The following is a 25,606-nucleotide window of genomic DNA, read 5'->3' as shown; positions in this document are numbered from 1 at the left end:
TCAGGCCACAGTGACCCGTTAAAGCTCAGGATGCACATATTACTTCTGTTAAGCGCCAGCACCTCAGATGCTACCTTCTTGTTGAAGGATTTAACCAGCGCTTTCGAGTGGTTTAACCCTGGCAAGTTTCTCCAGCGGTTGAGTACTAGTACTTAAAACAATTACCGTTACACGTACCCGGTACCTACAACATTACTACACTCGAAAATTAACTAAAAATAAATAGTCCGACTGCATTCTTCAGTTCTGCTTTCCAAGTCAAATGGCAACGTGCTTGAGATCCTAATTACAAGTCTATTATGTTTTACAACTTTTTCTTACATGCGATATTAGACTATTATCCATTTAGAATACGGGTTATTATCGCATGGATGAGGATCGTTCATGGATGAGGTACATAACTAAACTATAAGCAAAAAAACGGACAAGTGCCAGTTGAACTCACGTGGAGTGGGTTCCGTACGAAGAATATGTAAATTTGATCGTAATATTGAGAATTTTACGTTATTTTGAGACCATAACATCTTATAGGTTTTCCTGTAATCTAGGTAAAAATAAAGAACTGTATTAAAAAAATCTATGTTCAGTAGTTTCGGAGATAATGAGGTCAATTTTCATCTATTATCATAAAAATAAACTTAAAGCTATTTATTTTGAAATTAATAATACAAAAATTGAGACCCTACAGTTTTCAAATTATTATTTTTAAATTTCTAATTTGCACCCCAAAAGTGACCCCCATATTCAAAATTCATTTATTTACGTAACACGTCCGTGTTTGGGTCACAGAAACTCATACGTGTACTAAATTTCAACTTAATCGGTCCAGCAGATTCAAATGATCCTGTAAAGGGTTCTGTTATTTCGTTTGTATGTATGGAACCCTAAAAATGTCTGCACATTTCTTTCAAGGATTGGTCGCGTTCTATTTCCATACAGAGCACGATTGTTCAATTTTTTTTTCGCAATTCGTGTTTTTAAGAAAATCTACATCTTTGACAATAAACTATACTAATACACAACCGAGTTAAGCAATGAAGTCATAGTAATAAGTTCACGGCCGCATTTCAACACGATATTTACATTTTTAGGGTTCCGTACCTCAAAAAGAAAAACGGAACCCTTATAGGATCACTTTGTTGTCTGTCTATCTGTCTGTCAGTCAAGAAACCTACAGGGTACTTCCCGTTGACCTAGAATCATGAAATCTGGCAGGTAGGTAAGTCTTATAGCTGGCATTAGGGTAAAAATCTTTTTTTTTTTTTTTTTTTTTTTTTTGTCGTAAAGCACTGTCACCAGTACTTTACTACCATTACAATCTAGCCTATGAAAGAGGCTAATAAGCAATATTATATTAACCTAAACTTATAAACGTACTTATACCTAAGAATCTGTCCATTGACTTAGCTTAGTTTATAGTTAAGATACCTTATTGGAAGACACTTTGTTCTTGTGTTCTTTAAATTGCACTAGCACTATGCTTTCACTTTGTTCGTGTGATCTTTGATTTGCACTAGCACTACACTTTCACTATAACTACACTAGCTCAAAAGGCTTAGTCCTCTTAAGTCTACGTATTAGGTCTGTGTTGTCGAGGAGCTGGATAGCCTCGACGTTAACATGTTCATGGAGCCTACGTTCGTGGGATTTAGCGTGTTTGCTAATAGCTGTGTCCACGAAGCCCATTTGGAGATCGCGATGAATGTCTACATTCCTGACGTACCAGGGTGCATTGACGATACCCCTAAGCACTTTATTTTGGAATCGCTGAATTATTAGTAAATTGGTCTTTCTGGTACAGCCCCACAACTGGATACCATAAGTCCACACTGGCATTAGGACTTGTTTGTATAATAGTATCTTATTTTTAGTTGACAGTGATGAGTTTCTGCCTATGAGCCAGTACAATTTTTTGTACCGTAACTCTAGCTCTTCTTTTTTCTTCTTGACATGTGCTTTCCAGCGTAGCTTACTGTCAAGAGTCATTCCAAGATATTTTGCCGTGTTAGCATAGGGTATCTTTTGTTGGTCAATATAAATGGGATAATATTTTGGTATTTTATTAGTAAAATCAATATGGGCAGACTTGGAATCGTTAAGTCTTATTCTCCATTTTTTCGTCCATTTATGTAGTTCATTTAGAGCTATTTGAACTTTTCCCGATGCCTCCTGGTGAGTATTACCCACAGCTATGATAGCAGTATCATCGGCAAAAGTAGCGATGGTATTGTGATCGGGTTGTGGAAGATCACACGTGTACAGGAGATAAAGGACAGGTCCCAGAACGCTTCCTTGAGGTACTCCAGCTTTGATCACCTTGAGTTTGGAGTAAGCTTCCTCTTGCCTCACTCGAAATACTCTATCAGATATATATGATTCTAATATGTTTGCAAATGGTTGAGGAAGTAATACTTTAAGTTTCTGAACAAGACCTTCATGCCAGACTTTATCAAAGGCTTGTGCTACATCAAGAAATACGGTTGAACAGACTTTCTTTTCTTCTAGTGTTCTTTCAATTATATTTGTTATTCTGTGTACTTGATCGATTGTCGAGTGCTTTTCCCTGAATCCAAACTGATGGTCAGGAATCAGATTTTTCTCATCTAATATAGGTTTCAATCTGCTGAGCAGTAGCTTCTCAAAAAGTTTTGAGATAATTGGTAGCAGAGAAATTGGTCTGTATGATGTAACCTCATTTGGTGGTTTGCCTGGTTTGGCAATCATAATTACTTCTGCAACTTTCCACAAATCAGGGACGTGCTTAATTCTAAATGCTGCATTAATCAGCGTCGTTAATTTTACGATTCCTTTTTTTGGAAGGTTTCGCAGGATTTCTGTAGTAATAGGATCATATCCTGGAGTTTTTTTTAAGTTCAGTTTATTAATCATACTGAGTATTTCCTTAGGCGTTACTAGTTTAATGGGAGAGTTTTCTTGATTTGTTTCCATCGTAGAAAAATCAATGTGCTCTCCTTCGTTTGGATGAAATATTTTTTCGAGATGTTCTGCAAATCTTTTAGCTTTTTGCTCACTATTTCTTGCCCACATTCCATTTTCTTCTTTAATTGGAGGAATATGCATACATGGTCTTTTTAAATTCCTAGTTGCTTTCCAAAGTGAATAGTCGGTACTCCTTTCACTCGTGAGGCTTTGGAGATAACTGTAGGTTGACGAATCATTAAAGTTTTTGATTTGTTTCTTTAGTGCCTTAGTCAAGTAATTCAGCAACCTTTTATCAAGTGGAGATCTCGAATGATGCCACTTTTTTCTTTGCCTTCTCTTTTCAATGATGAGTTCAAGGATATTTTTGGGATAAGCAACCACTCCTTGGGGCTTTTTCCTAAGCTTTGGTGTATTATTCCAAGCAGCCAGCTGAATATCTAATACAAATTTTCTTACTTCTTCGTTCAGTTGTTCCGAGTTTTTAAGCGGCACATTTAAGTTAATATTGTTAGTCAAATCCATTTTGAAGCTGTCCCAGTCTGTATTTTTGTTTACAAGACCAGGATAGGTTTCTTTATATATGATTGTGTCACTTAGCGTTAAGAGAATAGGAGAATGATCTGAATTCATGTCGAACATTTCATCAATGTCTAGATATTTTGTTGATATGTTTTTATAAATAAAAAAGTCAATTAGGTCTGGTATTTTCATCGTATCTGTAGGCCAGTAGGTAGGCTTACCTGTACTTATTACATCGCATTTTAAATCTTTAATGGCACTTAAGAGTTCTCTACCTTTTGTAGTAGTCAATCTGGAGCCCCAAAAGGTATTTTTCGCGTTAAAGTCACCTCCAATAATAAATCTATGTCCAATTTTCTCGAGGAAGTTCACATAATATTCTTTTGAAATTGAATGCCTTGGGGGACTATATATAGCTACTACCGAAAATTCGTATTTTGTAGTTTTGACCTTCACAGCTACTGCCTGAATTTCCTGTTCCTCATATTGGAATTCTTGATAATGGTACAAATTTTCTTTAATTAAGATGGCACTGCCGCCTCTCGCTGTATTATTTGGGTGTATGGCATGGTACACTTTATAACTGTTAAATTTAATAAACGATTGCTTAGTAAAATGTGTCTCAGATATTAGACAAATATCAATCTTTAGTGTATCAAGGACTACTTGTAGCTCTTGTTGATGTTGTAGTAGTCCGTTTGAGTTCCATGCAAATATTTTAAGCTTATTATTCATTTTTTCGGCTTATTGGTAGCCTTATTAGCGCCACTTTCAAGTTTTTGCAATCTTTCGTCAAACGAGGACATGTATTTGAGAATTTCATCTAGTTTGCTCTCCATATTTCCCTGGGGCAGTTTTGTGCTTGGCAAATTTCTAGAGACTTTTTGAGCATAAGTTTGATGTTCACTTTTGTTCGTGTCTTCATTAGTTTTAATTATATGGGAATTAGTAGATTTCTCAGGTTTCGATGAACGCTGAGGATAAGATGAGGATGATTTTGATGATTTTTTAAGATTCTTATTTTTTAGGATCTGCATTTCTTTGGCAACCATGCAACCCCGATAGTTAGCAGGGTGCGCTTCACCGCAGTGTAAGCATTTGGGTTTTTCTTCTGCTGGCTTAGTGCAGTCTCGAGTCAGATGTTTTCCTGTACATTTTACACACCTGGCCTCTCTGGCACAGTATTTCTGCGTGTGACCATATGCTTGGCATTTTTTACACTGAGGTACCAGTTTTGATGTTTTGATAGGGTGAATTTCAACTTTACACCCTAGAATGTGTTTAATGTCATAAATTTTATTTATATCTTCTACATTATTAAATGTTAGAGTAAACATATTAAGCGGCTCTTTATTCTGCCATCTTAGTTTGTTCACTGCATTTTCTATTTTATAACCCTTGCTTTGAAGGTCTTCAATTATTCTTTTGGGCTGGCATGAGGCAGGCAATTTTTTAGCCATAACACGAATAGGTCTTTCTTGTTTATTCTCATAGGAATGCCACAGAAATTGATTTTGAGTTAAGATTTTCGTCAAGGATCGGTAGGTGTCCTCATTGGTAACGTTTATTTTGACATTCTTTGCGTTCATCATTTTTAATGTAAAATCTGATGAGGCTTCGGGAAGATTTCCTGACAGTAAGTCAAAAAATGTTTGATAGTTTTCCACACCGGACACCATTATAGGCGGGGGTAGTGGTACTTTCTTAGTTTTCTTTTTTTCATTTTTACGCGTTTCTGTGTTTGACGTTTCGAATTCTCTACTCTGTGACAGAATGGGTGACGTGCTTAGTTTCCTTTTTTTCCTACTCTTCACTCTTATCCATTCTGTTTCTTGCGCAAGTTCCTCTTCGTCCGTATGATATTCAGCAGATGGACCCGAACTTTCTTTGTATCCGGACGTATCCATTGGGTTGTTATCCTTATTAGAAAGGAGCTTAATTTGTTTTTGGAGCTCCAAAATTTGCTGCTCCATTTTTTTAGTTATAAGCTGGAGTTTTTCATTTTCAGCTTTTTTTTCTGTAAATGCGTTAAAAAGCAAGCGCTCATTTTCCGTTTTTAATTCTATTTTTATATCGGCCATAGTTGCAGGAACCAAGTAGTATAGCGATGATTATTTATTTTATAATAAACCTGACGCGACGAAACGCGGAACTAGGTCATTTTGGCTCACGCACGGCCGCGACGACGGTCGGATCGCGGCGTCAGCAGTTTTCGCTGTTATTGCGGTAAAGACACGGTCGGTTCAAATGAAAACCAAACACTGACTGAGTAAAAATCTGAAAACCGTGAATTTGTGGTTATATCACACAAAAAAAGTTAAATTGTGGTCATGAACTAATAATTAGTATTTTCAATTTTGAAGTAAGATAACTATATCAAGTGGGGTATCATATGAAAGAGCTTCACTTGTGCATTCTAAAACAGATTTTTATTTATTTTTATGCATCATAGTTTTTGAATTATCGTGCAAAATGTCGAAAAAATACGAGTGTAATACGGAACCCTCGTTGCGCGAGCCTGACTCGCACTTGGCCGGTTTTTTTATTTATACTACACTTAGCACATTCGCACATTTTATGCGGCCTTGAAGAATACACGGTCTAATCGTTTGTATCGTTTTTATTAATTTTGGGTGCGTCTTCTAAACCGATCAGATTAATTTAATTATTATACAGCCCAGCAGAAAAATTAATGTGGAGTTTTTATTAATAACACGTTTATTCTTGACCATGACTATACTTGATCATCGTATTGCAGCCAGAAATTAGCCGGGACCCAAAATGCCAACAGAGTAAACTAGGATGAGGGTTTGACGATATGTCAAATATAACTTAGGCTATGGTGACATAAAGTCATAGAAAAATAGGGCTACATGCAGCCAGAAAATAACTGGGACCAGAAATGCCAACAGACTGAGCTAGAGTGAGGGTTTGAAGATACGTCAAATATTACTTAGGCTATGGTGACATAAAGTCATAGAAAAATAGGACTAATGCCAGGCTTTGTTTTGGCAGCGTTGCCAAGCTATTAGATGATGTAGAGAAAAAGTAGGATAAACTCATTAATATCTACATTGCACCCATATGCGAAGCCGGGGCGGTTCGCTAGTAAGGTATAAATCATTAAGACTGAAGTGGTCGTGTCGAAATCGATTCTCGTCTTCGTCAAAGTTTTATTTTTATTTTCTAGACGTAAGTATAAAGATTCCAACAAAATTAAGGTTTATAGGTCTTATATGAATAATAACGGCCATAAAATAGGCGTAGTTCGGTTCGATTATCCTATAACTTCAGTCTAACAAAAACTTTTGGGTGTATTTTTGGTGGATAGCGTACAAAAACTTCAAGGTTTTATTTTACACAGACTTGACTCTACCACTGTCCACTGCTAAATATTGTGGTGTCATTGTAAAATTTTACGTTACTATATATTTAGATTACAACTTAGGTACAGTAGCCGACAAGAAATATTGTACATCGACCTTTAGAATGAGATTTCGGCTTTGTAGAACTATGTAACGTTTTGTCGTGTTCAACGCTCTACGAAACCACTATCTCTTTCTAAAGGTCTCGATGTACAATATTTTCTGCCGCGTACTGGACCTACTAGTACCTATTATTCTTATTCAATAGCTTGGAAATTGGAATTGTTGGTTGTTGGGGGTCCTCTCAGAATGAAAAAGATTCAGGCCATAGTCAGTCACGCTGGCTGACTATAGCCTGAACATTATGGAAACATTTTGGCATCAAATATAGTTGAAAATTCATGCTAAACCGTACACCAACTTACAATTACGTACAGCCCGTTTTAAAACCTCTAAAAATGAGTTAAATTAAAACCGCAATGAAACCAGTAAAATTAGAACTAGTTCAAATTTAGTTATACTGAGTAGGTGTATAAAAATCCGCCAAAACTTGTCTAACCATACGTGTAGGCGATAACCCGAAGTTGGGGGACGAGATCAAAGCTGTCTGGCCGAAAACGGTTTACTATAATCTCCGATCGTGTCTTCTTTTTGACCTTTGTTTACGAAATTTTAGCCGCTGCTTTGTCTGCGCAAATTTTATTTCTCACATGTTTGACCATCATCCTAAATCCGATTGTTCTACAGTTCTAGAGCACACAATTATAGCATAACTATAGCAGATTGTGCTCTACATTTATAAAATATAGTCGTGCATGTGCCTTTAAAGTGTTCTTTTGATAGTTTATTAATGAAGTTTAATTTACAGATGGTTTAGAGATAGTAGGGTATAGTCCGCGACAGGCCGAGATGGCAATCGGGGTATGAGTCGGGGGGACGCCCAACACACCTGCATGTCACCCACGCTCGCCTCGCTCGCTGTGCGGGTGTGCGGGGCCTTCCCTCCCCGATTGCCATCTCGACCTGTCGCGTACAATGTGCAAACCTAACCTATCTGTGTCGATGTGAGAGTCTAAAATATAATGTACTTGAAAAGTGTTTTTTTAATGTCAATAAATAGATTCCACAGCACAATTGCATGTGGCATGCATATAAAGTTTTTTAGTAAACTTTATAGTAATTCTAGTTATCTGCAGTTCCAAGGCCAATTGGCAAGCAACGCTTACTGTAACGGGCTAGGCTTTCAAGGAAATCTAGACTGGTTATCAGTTGGCCACAGTTCAAGACATAAACGGACAATGTCAGAAAGTTAGTTGTGATGTTTTAACCTATGTTTTGGACAAGTTTTAGGAGTTGTAAGTTCTTTAAATTTATTTTGTTTGTTTGTTTGTTTGTCATACTTAGGTACTAATTATTTTCACAGATTTATAAAACACGTTTTTTGTTTGAAATAGCCATTGTATAGGTAGTAATTTAGTTCAATGTTGGAAATAAAACTGAACGAATTTCTTCATTTGTAACTTGGTTGAAACACGAAAGTTGTGCTTGGTACTTAAGTAAATGAAACATTTAAATTTATCAAAAGTACTTTTTAAATGTTTAGAATTTTATCTAGAATCTTTTGCTTACAAACCAATAACATAATATCATAGTCGTGCGTCTTATGTTTGGTATAAAACAAAATTTCTCTAAAATATTATATGCAGTTAAAAAAGAGGCGTGTGTATGTCTGTGTGTTATAATATATGTAAAAGAAAGGCTTACTGTTGTTTAAATGTAAAAGCTACTGTGTTATCGTATAAAAATTCAACAATACATATAAGGAAAATATGTTTATTATCTGATACATTGTTTATTTATCCACGAATTAACCTCTCGAAGTGAATAACGATGTACTGTGCTGTGGCAAGAGTTGTCATATTACTAGAGGAGTAAAACTCTCTGGCAGACTCTGTGGCATGATAAATTTTTGAGCCAGTTTTGCGGTCTTAGCACTTACATAATATCTGAACGACTATTTTACTATAAAACAAAATAATTCATAAAAAAATTGTTGACATTAGCTGCCGGTTGGTATAACTATTCTATGTACTACGCACTAGATGAGTTATTCTAAGCAAAAAAAATTGCAGGCTCGCTTTTGCTTATAACTTGATAGCTAGTGTCATATAATATGTAATTTTCACAGCTTCATGAAAGACGATTTTTGTTTGGAGTGATCCATCTAGTGCGTAGGATATAAAGGTCATAACGCCTCGTGTATGAGATCTGTTGCTCTATGGTCTATCTCAATATGGAGGACTGTGGAGTCGACGCAAACCGCTATAAACTCTTGCGTTATGCTATCAGCCGTTACAATCAGGTGACATTTCGTGGTTTGCGACTTCTCCCACTGATTTGGAATTCTTTGCACTTCGTGATAACAGGTAGCCGGTTATGACCTCCATGTGGGTCAGTCTGACTTTTTTGATGCGCTTAGAAGATAAAAACGCTTTTTCTTTTTTTAACGATAATATATTTTTCAATGGTATTTTCCCTGTTTTGAGAGAACGATGCATTTAAAAAAAAACTATATGCTGTTGCTTGGCTGCAATCAGACCTGCTGTCAAGTGATGATGCAACTCATTTACTCGTCCATTTATATTTCACTTAGTCGACTTTGTACGTATAGATTTAGATTTTCGAAAATCCCGTGTGTTAAGTGATACTCAGTATTTAACATCAAAGACTAACATTATATCTAGGTACCTAAAGAGCTGCGTAAGGAATTACAAGTTAGGCAAAAAAATCTCATAATTTAATTTGCTGATTACTCCTCAGATAACATTTGTTAAGGCTAATCATGACCTATTAGGTCAAATAGAACATTTATTTGTTTAACAAGTTTGTTTTTTACAACGTTAGTCTTCGTTTTTAAGCAGTACGTTTCCAAAATAATAAGCAGTAGGATTTTCCTGCATGATTTGATCAAGTACTGCGAACAACAAAAAATTTCAACATATTGTTTTGAATTCGAGTAACCTTTTGTCAGATAGGTACCTAATCATTTTATATTTTATTATTGCTGAATCGAAATGTTTTATGGCGCCAAGCTATATACTTATTTAATTGAAACAAAATAATAATCTTTTGACGTCTATGCTTCTTATGCAATAGGGGTAATGAGGTGGGGGGACGCCCCGCACACCCGCAAATCACCCGCGCTATCACCAGTGGCGTAGCTAGGTAACCAAGGGCCCTGGGGCAAATCAAAAATGGGCCCCACTGCTATCTAAACTGGTTAGGTTTTATCAAGTAAAAATATTAAATATACAAATACATTCACAGAAAGAATTTAGGGGAATTCCCTAGTAACTTTCGAATTATAATATTTATTTTGAAAATGGGAGAAATTTTCAAAACTTTAGTTCGATCAAGAATTTCTGGTAAGGATTCGAGGGCCCCCAGAGCTTTAGAGCCCCGGAGCACTGCCCTGCCTAGCCCTTAGGTAGCTACGCCACTGGCTATCATGCATCGGGTTAGCGCGGGGGCTGTGCGGGTGTGCGCCGTCCCCACTGATTGCTATCTTGACTGTCACGTACTACCTATATTATGTGCTTGAGTTTGGGCAATCATCGATCAATTCAAAAGAAAACGACCTTTAATTAAGAACAAGTACTTATATAGCAATAAGTTAATAAGTAGGTACACACAGTTAAAAGGAATCCGCTCCCAAACAGTTTATATAAAATTAACTTTAAATCGAAGTCAAGGCACACTTTTTCTCACCCGAGTGTTAAAAACATTAACAGAAAATATGTACAACAATTTAATTTATTTCCTCTAACACCAAAAATAGTTACCTATTACTGCCTAATAGGTAACAGGATATTAATGTACGGCAATATGTAATAACTTACTTATTGTATATCCGTTAAAGCTAAGCTCTATTAAATAATTGATGTTCAAATTGCAATCTAAAAGTTAAGAGTGTTTATTTTTCTTAAATTAAAAACAGATAAGTTAAAGATAAGTGGTAACAGCCTAGTGGTCAAGACGTGGAACTCCTGGTCGGGGATTCTAGGGTTCGATTCCGGTTACGCACCTCTAACTTTTCGGAGTCATGTGTGTTTAAAAATTAAATAATATCACTTTATAATCTGTATGTATAAAATTCGAAGTCCTGACTGACTGACTTATATATCAACGCATAGCCTAAACCACTGATCCTGGAACCATGAAAGGAGGGTGTGTTCTTTGTAAAGAGAAGGTTGATACAGTTTATTTATTTATTATTATATCAACATACAAAAATTTTAAAAAAACTTAGAAAGGATTTTTCGGAATTCCACCCCTAAGTGGGTTAAATGGGGGTTTGAAATTTATGTAGTCCACGCGAACGAGGTCGCGAGCATACACTAGTGTTACATATAAATGAAAACATCAAGAGGAAACCTGGATGCCTGAGAGTTCTTCATAATACTTATTATAATGTTCTCAAAGTTGTGTGAAGTCTGCCAATCTGCACATGGCCAGCGCGCGCGTAGTGAATTAGGCCAAAAATTTCTCATTCTGAGGGGAGAGAGAGGATTCATTCGGAGAGACCCATGCTCAGTAGTGACCCAGCGATGGGTTGATGATGATAATATCAACAAGAGCTAATGAATAAGACTACCTATATTATAAAAATTCCTGTAATAACGAAATATTATTAGCGTTACTAGTAGGCTTTTAAAGTGGATACCATGCAGCGCAATTAATTGTTTTTCGTTTTCTTTTTTCTTGTTTTCTTTTTTTTTAAAGAATATTAGCCATGTTAAATGACTAATATTCCCCTTTCCTCTCCAACTAAGCGTCAGGCTTGTGCTAGGAGTAGGCACGACAATAGTGCAACGGGCGGGGTTTGAACCGTCGTCGAACTTTCGATTTTCAGTCCACTCCTTTACCGGTTGCGCTATTGGGCTTTAGAACTTTCATAACAATCTCTTTTAGAAGACGACTGCATGACAAATAGTTAAGTAACCGACAAGTTAGCAAAATCATAAATATCCTATAAATAGCCTAAAATCATGCTAAAAAGTAGGTACTTCTTTACGGTTGTCAAAGTGTCAAGTTCGCAACCAACCAAGACAAATATCTAGCACATGAACTGATTCTCAATGAATTTTGAATTCATTTCTAAAGCAATTTTATTGTATCTTTAATATGAATTTTATTACAATGTCAAAGAGTCTAAAATAGACTGTTATAGTTCAGGTCTATATTAAGACTGCAAGTGGCATCTGCCAAAAAAGGCATTAACTGCTGTGGTCTGAAATATTTTTACGTGTATGGTCGTGAGAAAATTGTGCTCAAGGTAAGCACATAAGTCTGATTTTGCTTATCAATCTAGGCTATTGTTATTGTATCTCACATAATAATACATATTATTGCATGTGTTGTAACTTGTAAAGCAAAGGTACTTATACTTTTTTAATAACGACTTGATCATGTGACCCGAGCAATTTACCTACAGCGGCGTGCCCCTTCGACGGCACTCGCGTAAATATTATCTCTTACGAGAAAGAGAGAGAGAGAGAGAGAGAGAGAGAGAGAGAGAGAGACAGAGAGAGAGAGACAGAGAGAGAGAGAGATAAGAGTATAGGCACAGAATATATAATAGTACTACGGTATAGGTGATAGAAAGAGAGGCGTGGCGCTGTAGGAGCCGAATAGCACTTTATTGCGTCGTAACAACAACTCAAACTTTTGTTTTTATGCTTTATTTATCTGAATCTAAACATATAAAGAAAAGTGACTGACTGACTGACTGACTGATCTATCAACGCACAATTCAAAATACTGGACGGATCGGGCTAAAATTTGGCATGCAGATAACTATTATGACGTAGACATCAGCTAAAAAGGGATTTTTGAAAATTCAACCCCTAAAGGTGTAAAATAGGGGTTCGAATTTTGTGTAGTCTCGGGGACGAATTCGCATAAACTAGTTTTGACATAATTTCATCGTTTAGCTAAGTACTTAAAGCTGAGTTTATTTTTTATCAAAAAGACTCGGGTCGAGTCCACTCTGTCTGTACGCGTTATGCCTTTAAGAGAACAACTATTTTACTACATTTTATCACGAAGATTTTTTCAAAATCATAATCGTGGATATTTTCGTAATACATATTTTTAAATACCGTTTTATTTTATAATTTATAATAATTGTGAAAAATTACACACCGTTGTATAATCGGCACCAACTTACGAAATATAATCCGAATTAATTCAGTGTAATATCGGTCAATGACTTTCACCCAAAGTAAGTAGGTAATGTCTTAAAAGTGCAATTTGAGTGTTGTTCTGGTTTTTAGTTCATTAACGATGCTAATGTTTACCTTTGACTTGCGCAATACTATACGCTTGACTTAAAAACCAGACATGTGCAAGTTGAACTCGCGTGGAGAGGGTTCCGTACGATGAATGTGTTAGGTACACATTCATCGTACGGAACCCTCTCCAAAAGTACGCACAATATTGAGAGATTTACGCTTTAGCGAGGTTGCTCAAAGTCTTAGTATTTTTAAGTCTTACAGCCGTACTCAGAGTCGCTTAATCGTTACTTAAATTTAGTTAAAACGAGACAGAGCTATATCTCTCACATAAATCTGTCTCATTTTAACTCAATCTTAAGTAACGATTAGCGGCTCTGAGTACGGCTGTTAGGTTTCTAAAACTTTTTCCTCAGGATGATGATAGATAAGTAGATAGAAAACTTTATTGTATACAAAACCAGAAAAAAAAATAAGAGCTCTAGAAACAAAACAAAGAGCTTTTCAAAATGATGTCAGAGTTTTTGTGCTTGCTGATTAGCTTGCCAAATTACTATCAAGGCCGTTTTACTTGTCAAAAATGGTTAAAGTAGACGATGAACGATGTATTATAAAAAGTTATAAGCTCACGCTCCTAGGTGGACTCATATTACTATCTAGCTTGACTTTGACAATTGATTTTTGTGTTTTGCGAGTGTGTTATTAATAAATCATCCGAATCATGTCCGAATCTCTCTCCAACGTCGCAAAAACATAAGTAAAGGTTTTATCTTTCGTAACATCTTCTCATATTATTATCATAGAAGTTCCGGTTGTTGCAAGTATTTCTTAGCATTGTTATTTGTAAAACCAAAATCATTGACCAACTGCAAAGTGGATACGTAAGATTTTACGATGTCTGTCAGATGACCAGGGTCAATTTTTCATTTAAAAAAAAATTGTTACACATAATAGTTACACATACCTACCTAGAATATTAGACTAAATATTATCTACAGAGGAATGTGCAGTGCTCAGACAAGCCGCCAAGTGCTTACGAGCACGAAGAAACCAATATTGTAAGAGTTTTTTTTCTTTTTGTGTGGAAATAAATAAAAAAAATAAAAAATAAAAAAAAAACGAAGGCAAGCCGTGATGGTAGAGTAAATTGTGTTTAGGGTTCATTTGAATCGTGTTAGTTTAAGTAAAAATCGGTCATTCGTTTGGCGTAGCTGTAGACCCTTAAAATGTGTTCTACAGAACGGTGCGGCGTAGCGTCCATCGTAGCACCATGTCTGGATTTGGGGGTAATGCTTCTTCTTAATTTAATACGTTTTTCATATTAAAAGTTTTGTTGGATGTGCGCCATGAGTATAAGTCCCCCAAATTGCTATTGCGTTGTCATTTTGTCGTCAGCCGAAATAAAAATATACCATCAGCACGAAACTTCAGTCTAGTGCTGACGTCACTAAAATGGCGGCCATTAGCAATTTGCGTGACTTATATATTCCTGATGTCTAATAAAATATGCTAAGTACTTTAATAGTTACAGTAAAATACATATTTCCGCTACCTCGCATTATAAGTAAGTTGGTATAGCAAGGATGTTCTAATCATCCCATCTTATTGATAAATCGGTATGGGTATTATGTATATTATTATTATAATTTATTGTAATAACCCATGTGCGGTAATCACGTTACCCTCATTACGTGAGGAAAGAAAAAGTATTTGCATAAATCCATCCATACTAATATTATAAATGCGAAAGTGTGTCTGTCTGTCTGTCTGCTAGCTTTTCACGGCTCAACCGTTCAACCGATTTTGACGAAATTTGGTACAGAGGTAGCTTGCAACCCGGGGAAGGACATAGGCTACTTTTTATCCCGGAAAATTTAAGAGTTCCCACAGAATTTTTAAAAACCTAAATCCACGCGTACGAAGTCGCGGGCATCAGCTAGTTACTGATAAACGTGATCTTTGATATTTGTTGAATAGATATTTTATTGGAATAAGTAATGCACAAATCATAAATTATTTAAATATATATCTTTTTTAATACGTAACTAATAATAACACTATAACTGATGAAACTAAACACTAATACTTAGTTTCATCAAGTACTATTCATCTCGGTAGGAAAGGCATTCCGAACCAGTGGTAGATGCATCCGACTATTCGTAAGTACTTGTAAAAGTTTATACGAATAAATATTTTTTTTTTTTTTTTTTTTATTAAGTACCTAATTAAGTAGTTACTTTTATAGTGTTATTGGATGATGCCCACGACTTTATCCGTGTGGATATAGGATTTTCGAAATCATACGGAAACTCTTTGATCTTCCGGGATGAAGAGTAGTCTATGTATTAATTCAGATATAAGCTATCTTCTTTCCAAAATGGTTCAGCCAAATTGGTTTTATCATTGTTGCGTCAAGGAATAACAAACTTCCAAACCTTCACATTTATACGCCATTTATAATATTATAATATTAGGATTCATGTTGTGAAGTTTCTAAATATTTGGATTGGATAATTGGGTATTTTCCTACTTTTGAATTTGATAAATATTATTACTTTATTACAAACTAGGATAAAAATAGTGACGTACGCGGAAAAAAATATTAAAATCCAACAAAGATTTACAAAGTTACAGGCATTTTAATTTTGGAGTGGGAGGGTCTTCTATCCCTTTCTCGCAAAACGAAAATTTGTATGAAAGCGCACGAGGCTACTATGGCATTAGTAAGGTGTGACGTCAAAATGTTATATCGCTATCTCTGTCTAATCACAAATATTTAAATGCTTATAACTTTTTTGTCATTTGATCGATTTAATTAGTTTTTTTAGTTTACGTCATTATTTTTATCCTAGTTTATAATAAAGTAATAAAAAATTGGAGTCAAATACCCAATTTAAACAACTAACTAAACTAATTTTCCTGTTACTTTCACCCTTTCACCGTATACAATGTAGGTATACTCTACTAAAGCGGTAATATACTGACCCCTAATAATAGCAAAATTCTTGCAGCCGCAAAAGTCGATTCAAATGATTCGAAGTTTGAACACGCCACTCTTGTTCAGACGTCCTTGCCTCTTACAATTAACCCCCCACCAAAGTCTTAGAAAACACACTAAGAACCTAAAGCCTTATATAAAATTCGTGAACCGTGAATACACTCGCGAAAACCAAACTTTCTCCCTCACATACCTCGGCGTAGATATCGACGACGATCGAGACAGATTCGTCTTATTCCTCAGCCGGAACAGCTTGTGATTCCGCAAATCCATGTTTACAACAAACAACAATTGCAACAAACAACAAAACAACACCACACACGACCACACACAACGCGCGACCACACTTAACTAATGAAACTAATTAGAACAGCACATCGCAATCTTATTAACATAAAAATTTCAAGTTAGTTTTAGCCTTATATCCAGTCATTAGATCCAAGTACATTGTTACAATGTTGGGAAATCCCGCTCTAGCCGACGAGCAAACTGATATGAGGGAAAGAGAAAGGTGCATTCATGCTTGCATTGACGAAACGATTGTTGAAATTTGTGAATGCTCATAAAGTAAATTTTCGTAGACGAGCCGATTTGAAATCACGAAAGTGAAAAAATTCTTTGATGTTATCAAACGCATTTGGGTAAACGTTACACAATGGTTTCATTAATTAATTTAAAAAAATATTACCATAAACAAGGTTAAAGCTATTTCAGAATGTCGAGGAAAACGGTACCTAGAGAGCTTTTAATAAGAATAAATTTTAATCTTAAATGTGTAAGAAAATTAGTTAGAGTATCTACAAAAATTTAACTTAAGATCCAAGACAAATAGTTAGGGATCCAAGAGATAGCATATTATAGCTATATGGCAAACATAGATGCACAGGTTCTAAGAGATCCAATCGCACATTGAAAACAAAAATGGCACTATCCAAAATCTAAATCTTTCATTTTAAGGCCATTTGGAGATTTGCGTTTAGCAATAATACAACAACAAAGTATAAAATGACACTACTAAATTGACCTTGCGAAAATAAATCCTATCAACCGAAAATGAACGATATTTTCAAAAGCTTGACCGCGAACTTTTTTATAGACATTTTATAAATAAAGAATTGCGCAACTTCTGTTACTGTTTATTTGAGTAGTTGCGTTAATTGTGAACTAGGAAGTCTGCTTAGACATACAGATATACAAATTTTTGCGATGCACGTACAGATAACATTACATGCGGCGCTTTTGTATGTGCACATTTGAAAACAATTAGATAGAACCTTAGTAATAATAATTAATTGATGAAATATAAGTCGAAGATGAAGTCGTCATCCTCATCTCAACCCATCACCTATTACTCCGCAAGAGTACAGTCTTCTTTCAGATTGGGATGGGTTCAGGACTAGGTCATAGTTCATCACACTGTCTAAGATACATACTAGATATTCTAAACTTAGGTGAGACAACGCACCTTTCAATCAAATAAGGTAGATACTTATGTTAGCAAAATTATTTACTATTGTTATTCAAATGTATAAACTAGTCTTTTTCTATAACAAATACCACAAACAAATATGTAAATTCATATAAATAATTATAAGATTCCATAATTCGCCAGTGTTTTGGGCACAATGCCCATAAATGACCATTTGGATGGCGTATATTTTTGTAAATATAAAATTTTTAGTGATAAGTTTTTTTTAGTTTTTTCTGTATGTATATACTATATATAAAAAAATACCTTATATTAAATAAATATTTATGATCTTTAAAAAATATATATATATAATTATATAAGATCAAAGAGATCATGGAGTCAAAAAACTGAAGTAAAATCAGTCACGACAGTTTAAACGCTAAAAATAAAAATTTATATTTTTAGTTACTGGTTAGTTATAGTAATATATTCTAATAGTAGATAATACAGCCAGTTCGTTCACATTAAAATTATTATATAACCACCATTAGGAATGATACCAACGGTCCTGTTTAGTATCACCGTTACAGCACGCCCCTCGAATATAAAGTGTGGTATAGAACATATTTCGCACTTACACAGACACTACCGAAGTAACTGTTTTGAATTTTTGTACCATGACATAAATCCTTATGATTGGTTTGCTTTACAAAATACAAAGTATTGATTAAACTTATATTAATTAAGAATAATTGATCTGAGTGATTAAATTACAGATACTAGCGCCAGGTTTCCTGTTTCACTACCGCCATACTTAGTTATAACTAGTTTATTCCGCGTGGACTACACAAATTTACAAACCCCTATTTTACTTAGGTAATGTTAATTTTATTTCCTAACTTGTAGGAACAAAAATCGAAAAAGAAAACAAGGGAAGTCTCGCGAAGTTTTTTAATAACTTTATGAGAATCCGGATCAGTCACGTTAACTTTTCTGTAGAACTACGAAAGCTTGGAATAAATTAAGGCCAGTTGTAGGTGTCACAAGCAGTTACCATTAAGAAAAATAAAACACTTTTGGTTTATTTGGTTTGGTTATTTTATTATTATTTAAATATCCAACCCGGATTGTGAGCTTAGATCCTTGTTTTCGTGTATAACCAAAACTACGGAAATCTCATACACCTGATAGTTATATTTAAATGGGTTAAATGGGTGAGTTTGTCGACTGAACATAAAAATGACGTGCTCGTAACAAGATTCCAATCAGTACAGCATGTGAAAAAAACTGCATTGAAGTCTCAAGGGACTGTACAGAGTTGACTAATAGAACAAAATGATGACTGTTTTCACAGTTATTTACGACGGGAACTAAGAACTATGTTAGCTATGACACGTGTCTACATGCTCAGTTCACAACAGATGAGCTGTATTATGCTATTAATAAAATAGACTTTAACTCCACACTTTTAAGAGCTATAATAAATATGGTGTGCTCTTTTATTAATCGTATACCCGGTTACAATAGATGACTTGTTGCATTAGTAGCATGGGAAAATTGTGTAATTGTTGTAGGGTTGGAAATAGCATTTTAATTAATTTGTAGACCACAACATATAAATAGGTGATGTAATGCGTCTCGATGCATTTATTGTTCGCTGACCAGGAAGCTCAGACGCGAAGGTATTGAAAATAATTTAGTATTGTTTTATTTTCCGATTAGCTTTTAATATTTATTGTCACTTTTTAAATATTTTACCTACTAACATCACACCTCAGCACAAAATCTTTTTATAGCGCACTATATTTCAATCCAATAGTTAAAAAGAGTAAAAACCAAGTAAAGTGTAGAACAGTCTCCCTCTTCGACAACCATATCGGAAAACCTACACCTAGGAAAAACGAACGCATTTTTTTTTAATGTATCACATGCAATTGTAAAGGTATTAAGATTAAGATTTTTTTTGTTGATTTGTTCTTTCTTAGACTTACCGCCGTACTTAGTAGAGTCGCTAATCATTACTTAAGGTTTAGTTAAAACGAGACAGATTTATGTGAGAGATATAGCTCGGTCTCGTTTTAACTAAACTTAAGTAACGATTAAGCGACTCTGAGTACGGCTGTTAGGTAGGTAGTTGATCAGATGATTAAATTTTATTATATTCTAATCAGCTGCTAATTTTCATTTTTTTCTGTTAATTGTTAATTTTCTGTTAATACTCATCATTAGCAAACTAATCTTACGTGGTAGGTGAATAATATGTAACGACCACAGATCGTGATTATAATATTCATCCCTGATTAGCTCTGAGGTCGTTCGCCTTGGTTGGATCCAGGTAAGCTAATTTGAAATGACCTACTCTTCGAACTTAATTACATATTTTGCCAATCAACAAAAACAAAACTTGTTTTTAAGATGAACATAAGATCTTTGTGTATTCTTAACTAGATGATGCCCGTGATTTCGTCCGCGTAGATATTGTAGGTTTTTAAAAACCCTGTGTGAATTCTCTTCGATTCCTCGGAATAAAAAATTATCCTAAGTCACTCTTCACGTCCTTAACTATCTATGCAAAAAATCACGTCAATCCGTTGCTCGATTGTAACGTGATTGAAGGACAAATCAACAAAGACAATCGCATTTGTAAATAAGAAATTACTTAGTAGTGATATTTGAATAAAAAAATATCTTAGTCTTTGTCTATTCAAAGCTGTTTAACTACGTTGTAATCATTGTGTTAGCTAATAAGTTACTTTTAATTGACTAAAGTGTAGAATTACCTAATAATGAAAATACTGTTTAAACATCTGTAGTAATATATGCTTATTTATTCTTTTTTCTAATAATTAGTAAACATAAGTTTGATATTTGGTATCTGCGTTAGTATAAAAACTGGCCACAATTAATTAATCAAGTATCTATAGAAATAGAATACAAAACAAAGTTATCTATTTGTTATTTGCTGTAGAATGAAAAATCTAATGTAGAGCAAATAATAATTATTTGCCTTGATAAAATGAATAAATAAAGACATTAAAGAATAAATGTATTCTTTAAAGTTCCATTAAAAATAGTTGATGTCATTCAGAGTTAATTACTTACCTACATTATTTATTGTGTTAGGCATAGTGAGTGATTAACAAAAAGTGGATAGAAATACTAGCTTCTGTGAACTATTTATTCTTTGCTCTAGGTTAAATGATCGACTAAATCAGTCGATCAGTCTTAATTCAGTGTTAATTGTTTTGTATCAGAGAAAGTGGGTAGATCGATCGTATCTGAATTGATCACGCAAACACAAATGTAATTAAGTGTCCTTTTAATTATCTATCTATTCGCTTTTTTTGTTACTTATTTTTATGAATTAAAATATTTGATGAAATAAATGATGTTTCTCTTGGTTTTATTAGGGTTCCGTACCTCAAAAGAAAAAACGGAACCCTTATAGGATCATTTTGTTGTCTGCCTGTCTATCTGCCTGTCTGTCTGTCTGTCTGTCTGTCGGTCGGTCTGTCAAGAAAACTACAGGGTACTTCCCGTTGACCTAGAATCATGAAATTTAGCAGGCAGGTAGGTCTTATAGCAGACTTTAGGGGAAAAATCTGAAAACCGTGAATTTGTGGTTAAATCACACAAAAAAATTAAGTTGTGGTTATGAACTAAAATTAGTATTTTCAATATTTGAAGTAAGATAACTATATCAAGTGATGTATCATATGAAAGGGCTTTATCTGTGGATTCTAAACCAGATTTTTATTTATTTTTAAGCATCATAGTTTTTGAATTATCGTGCAAAATGTTGAAAAAATAGGACTTTTGTACGGAACCCTCGTTGCGCGAGCCTGACTCGCACTTGGCTGGTTTTTTATTTAAGCTAAAAAGGAGGAAAACATTTATTTATGATCGTGAAAAAACCAGTGGCTCCTTTGTAGCATGTAAAGCCAGCGATCCAAGCCACGCGGCGGCGTTAGTATTGTAATCTGAAGTCTCCTTTATAAGAATAATTTTCAAGGGCTGATACTTTTTGCAGTCACTTTGAATAAGATATTTCGATGTCAGTAGCTGCTTTTAAATCTTGACTAAAATATATGAGTAGCGAATACGAATTTATTTAACAAAAAAAAACTAGCTAGGAGTATATTGTTAACATACGCAACGATGTTCAGGCTCTACGTCGCCTATTCAAATCGATATGAAGTAAAAAACGAATCAAAACCTTTTAAACGTCCGTGGCTTTAACATTCACTTCCATTTATACGTGGGCATTGAGATAAAAATATCTTATACCGGTGTTTATAAAAGAAACGCGAGCTGACGCGTGCCTACGACACGCGACTGCAATCTGTTCGATCTAGCTACACAATGGGCATTCAGTGATCACGACGACGACACGTTACCGACATGCACGTCGAAACGACATGCCATTTACGTCATGAGTAAGATTAAATACTGAACATATCGATATTTATGCGAAAATACGTAAAAGTAAAAAGTCTCAAAGTCGCGGTCTGCTGTAAGTAACTAAACAACTAGAGATATCTATATATCTACCTACCTTAACATAAATACCAATAATTTGAAAGATTGTCAGCGATATCTTAATCAGCCAGTTGTTTATTATCGATTGACTTGCCAGAAAATGTAATTTATGGACACAAGACACAAAGACATCTAAAGTTTTTCTCTCTCATTTCAGAACAGCCACATGTATAAATTAATGTATATACATATGTATATATATACGTATAATATGATTGAAGCTTAGATGACTTAGGGACTGGGCTGTAGACAAAATATTATTGGCAAAAAAAGGGTTCTGTACTAAAATTGTGGCGCCGATGCCATCGTTTATTGTAAACATAGTCACAGAAATTAAGCCAGTGGGTCGACTGTCGATGAAAATGACATGAGTATTTTTATTCTCGATTTCTTTTACTGTATAATTTTATAACAAACGATATTATAGTATATTTTCAATCTCGGTATATAACTAAACAAAGATAAGAATTATTACTACATATTACTACATATATCTTTTTATTTTTTATTTTGGGCATTGATGATGCCACTATATCTTTTATGTTTAAATATCGGGTATTGTATCATATTAGATACTTATTATTACACTCTTTTTAAAGATTACGTAGAAACATTTATATATTAGTTTAGGTAGATAAATTATATATTACGGCAATATAACCTCCTGCGTATTAATCAATTCTATATATTTAACAATAAAATAAATATGTATATAGATAATTATATCAAATTAACGGCAATATAATATATTTTAATAATATAATATGATATCAGATTATGCCGGATGTTCTAGTTTTTTAACCTTTGAACTTTAAAAACATATTCGTCACACAAATGTTACAATAATAATTAATATATTAATTTAGCCATCACTCAATCGATCAGATATTTCCTATGTGAATATAAATTTGATTTTAATAAATTGACCTTATTTTAATGTTTTAATTATAAACGCATCTAGGTCATCCTCCTGATGGGATCTCGTTAGTGAAGTGTTAATTATAAATCTACATAAAACACTTCTTTATATTTACCTAATTTATTTATTTAAATCATTTAGTATGTAGTACGCATCAGATCAGACCAAAAAAGGTCGAGGTGTCAGTCTCCTACTTATGCATAAATTTTAAGAATGCACTCGCCATATTTGCTCTGTGTGTATTTTAAAAATAGAAATATATTATTTTAAATCTATTGAATAAACCATCATATTAAAATATATCGTAAATAGGTGGTTGTGGTTAAATTACTCAATTAAAACAACAATTACAGAATGTTCTGGGCAAAATTTTACTTACTATATTCACATATAAATTTCACTCGATTTGTATGCAGAACTGTCAGTTATTTCGTATGGTTTATGCCCATCACGTCACAGCCGCACCGAGGACGCGTTATGACGTCACCTTTTAAGTAGTATTCCATAGGAATGCAATTAGGTAAAAGTTATTCAAACTAAAAAGGTAGCGTGACGTTAATGTTAAAAATAAATAAAAATCATGTTTTTTTTTTAATTTTCTCTTTCAAATGATGATGAATTCTAGCCCCATAAACTACCGCAATACAAATAGAATAGAATAGAATAGAATAGAATGTTTTTTTATTCATGTACACTTTTTAAAAGTGCTTATGAATAGTCAGGTAGTTTTAATTTACCACTGGTTCGGAATGCCGTTCCTACCGAGAAGAACCAGCAAGAAACTCGGCGGTTGCTCTTTTTAATTTTTCAACCTAATTTTTCAAAAAATCACATCATTTTATCACTAAAGTCCATGACCCTGTTGGTTTTCTTCATACCTATACAGAAGTAACAATAAATTCAAAAAAAGAAATAACAATAAGTTAATTTACTTAATAAATGATTGGTAATATTAATTTTTTTTGCTCTAACTACTTACCTTCCACCTCAATATTCGTTTATGTATCATGATTAATAAAATATACGTTTGATTTGGTTATCAGATGGATAAAGGACAATCCGTACCTACTATCCGTATCATTCTAGCGCCACCTACACATCGGACAAAATACTTTAAGAATTCCTTCACGGTCACTGCTATCTGTTTATGGAACGAGCTTCCCTCGCAAATCCATCGTGCTGAATCCCTTAACAAATTTAAAATTGACGTCAAAGATCATTACCTATCTCTTTGCTATCATCAGTAACGGCATAGTTTATTATTTAAATCTATATGTGTATATATATCTATGTAGTCTTATGTATGTCTATTATACTTTATTTGTATGTATTAGTGTATTAACAATATGTATTTTATATTCTTATTATATGGTTTAGTTTATTTAGCTATTGGTATTTAGGTTTATTTTACACCACCTCCCATTGTCCATTTGTTCGTTTTTTCCCTAGCGTTAAGGTTGTCTGGAAGAGATCGCTATTTAGCGATAAGACCGCCTTTTTGTACCTACTTATTAAGATTTCTTTTTGTAACCTGTCATTTGTGTTTCTGTGGTGCAATAAAGTATATACATACATACATACATACTATAAATAAATAAAAAGACTTAGATGCAATGACATTTTTTATTTATTTATAGACTAAATCTAGTCTATCTGTAAAGCATTAAAATGTTCCATGAATGTTATATAGTTAATCATCGATGCATTGGCAATTTTAGTAAGCTTGTTATTTATTATTTTGTACCCCTTTACAATGTAAGAATTGATGGATTTGTAAGTCGTTTCGTACAAAAGCTTTCAACTGTGTGACTTTACACATTTTTATGAACAAAGATTTTGAATAACGACATGGCCCGGTCGCTGATGCAATGCAATGGTGAATTTTTTTCGCAAATCATGCTTCGATATTAGGCTTTGCATATATTATGTAGTTAAATCTGATTTACAATTATATAACAATAAATCAGTATAAATCAGGGCATTCGTATATTATGCTTGTCATACCTACCGATACAAAATCCGAAAATATCAAACCTTAGGTTCTGCAGTTTAAGATGGCTCCTTATTGTTTTTATTTTTCAGATTTCATCAACTACAATAGACACTTACCTGTAACAAAATAAATTAAAAGTTAATACAAAATATACCTACTCCCTTATTCATCTTTTAAAAGACTAAGTGATGATAGTGCATACATAACTCTTCTATAAAACATTAGGAGCGTGAATTGTAACATCTTGCCTCGTTGCTGCCTTGTTGTATCTTACCAAGGCTTTACATACTAGTACTTTCGTCACATATGTACAACAGTCGCTAAGTACATCTACGTACTGATTAACGTATAGCCTAACATAAATAATTTCAAATCAACGACCCGTAGTAGCGTATCCAATCGGTAAGAAAATAGATTGCATTCGTATAACTAAATTACTTATCTATAAATTATAACATAACCAATAACCGTCCACAGTATGATCGGATTTGTATGCATACAAATCGATTACTTTCACCGTAACATCACGCTCGATTCAACATCATTATAAAACATGCGATCGGGAACTACTATAAGCAGAGAGGTGTCATTAACAAGAGGCACTGATGTCCCGAAAACTAACCTGA

The 25,606-nt window shown here is 34.1% G+C and overlaps 1 protein-coding gene across 5 annotated transcripts in view; it reads right to left on the bottom strand.

The window, feature by feature from the left end:
• exp (expansion) overlaps positions 1-25,606 on the bottom strand; it is a 226,619-nt gene that overhangs the window by 127,928 nt on the left and 73,085 nt on the right. For 2 of the 5 annotated variants that reach the window (XM_069505422.1, XM_069505442.1), the window contains exon 1: positions 16,312-16,483. The exons of 2 other annotated variants lie outside the window; for them this stretch is intronic. In XM_069505422.1, the coding sequence (XP_069361523.1) occupies positions 16,312-16,391 (80 nt within the window). In that variant the 5' untranslated portion in view covers positions 16,392-16,483. Of the gene's footprint in view, positions 1-16,311; positions 16,484-25,606 lie in introns of those variants that run through there. One more of the 5 variants, XM_034979666.2, reaches the window with a different exon arrangement.

The sequence above is a fragment of the Maniola hyperantus genome, chromosome 2 (genome assembly GCF_902806685.2).
Source record: "Maniola hyperantus chromosome 2, iAphHyp1.2, whole genome shotgun sequence".
Taxonomy (NCBI): domain Eukaryota; kingdom Metazoa; phylum Arthropoda; class Insecta; order Lepidoptera; family Nymphalidae; genus Maniola; species Maniola hyperantus.
This window is presented reverse-complemented; position numbering and strand designations above follow the sequence as displayed.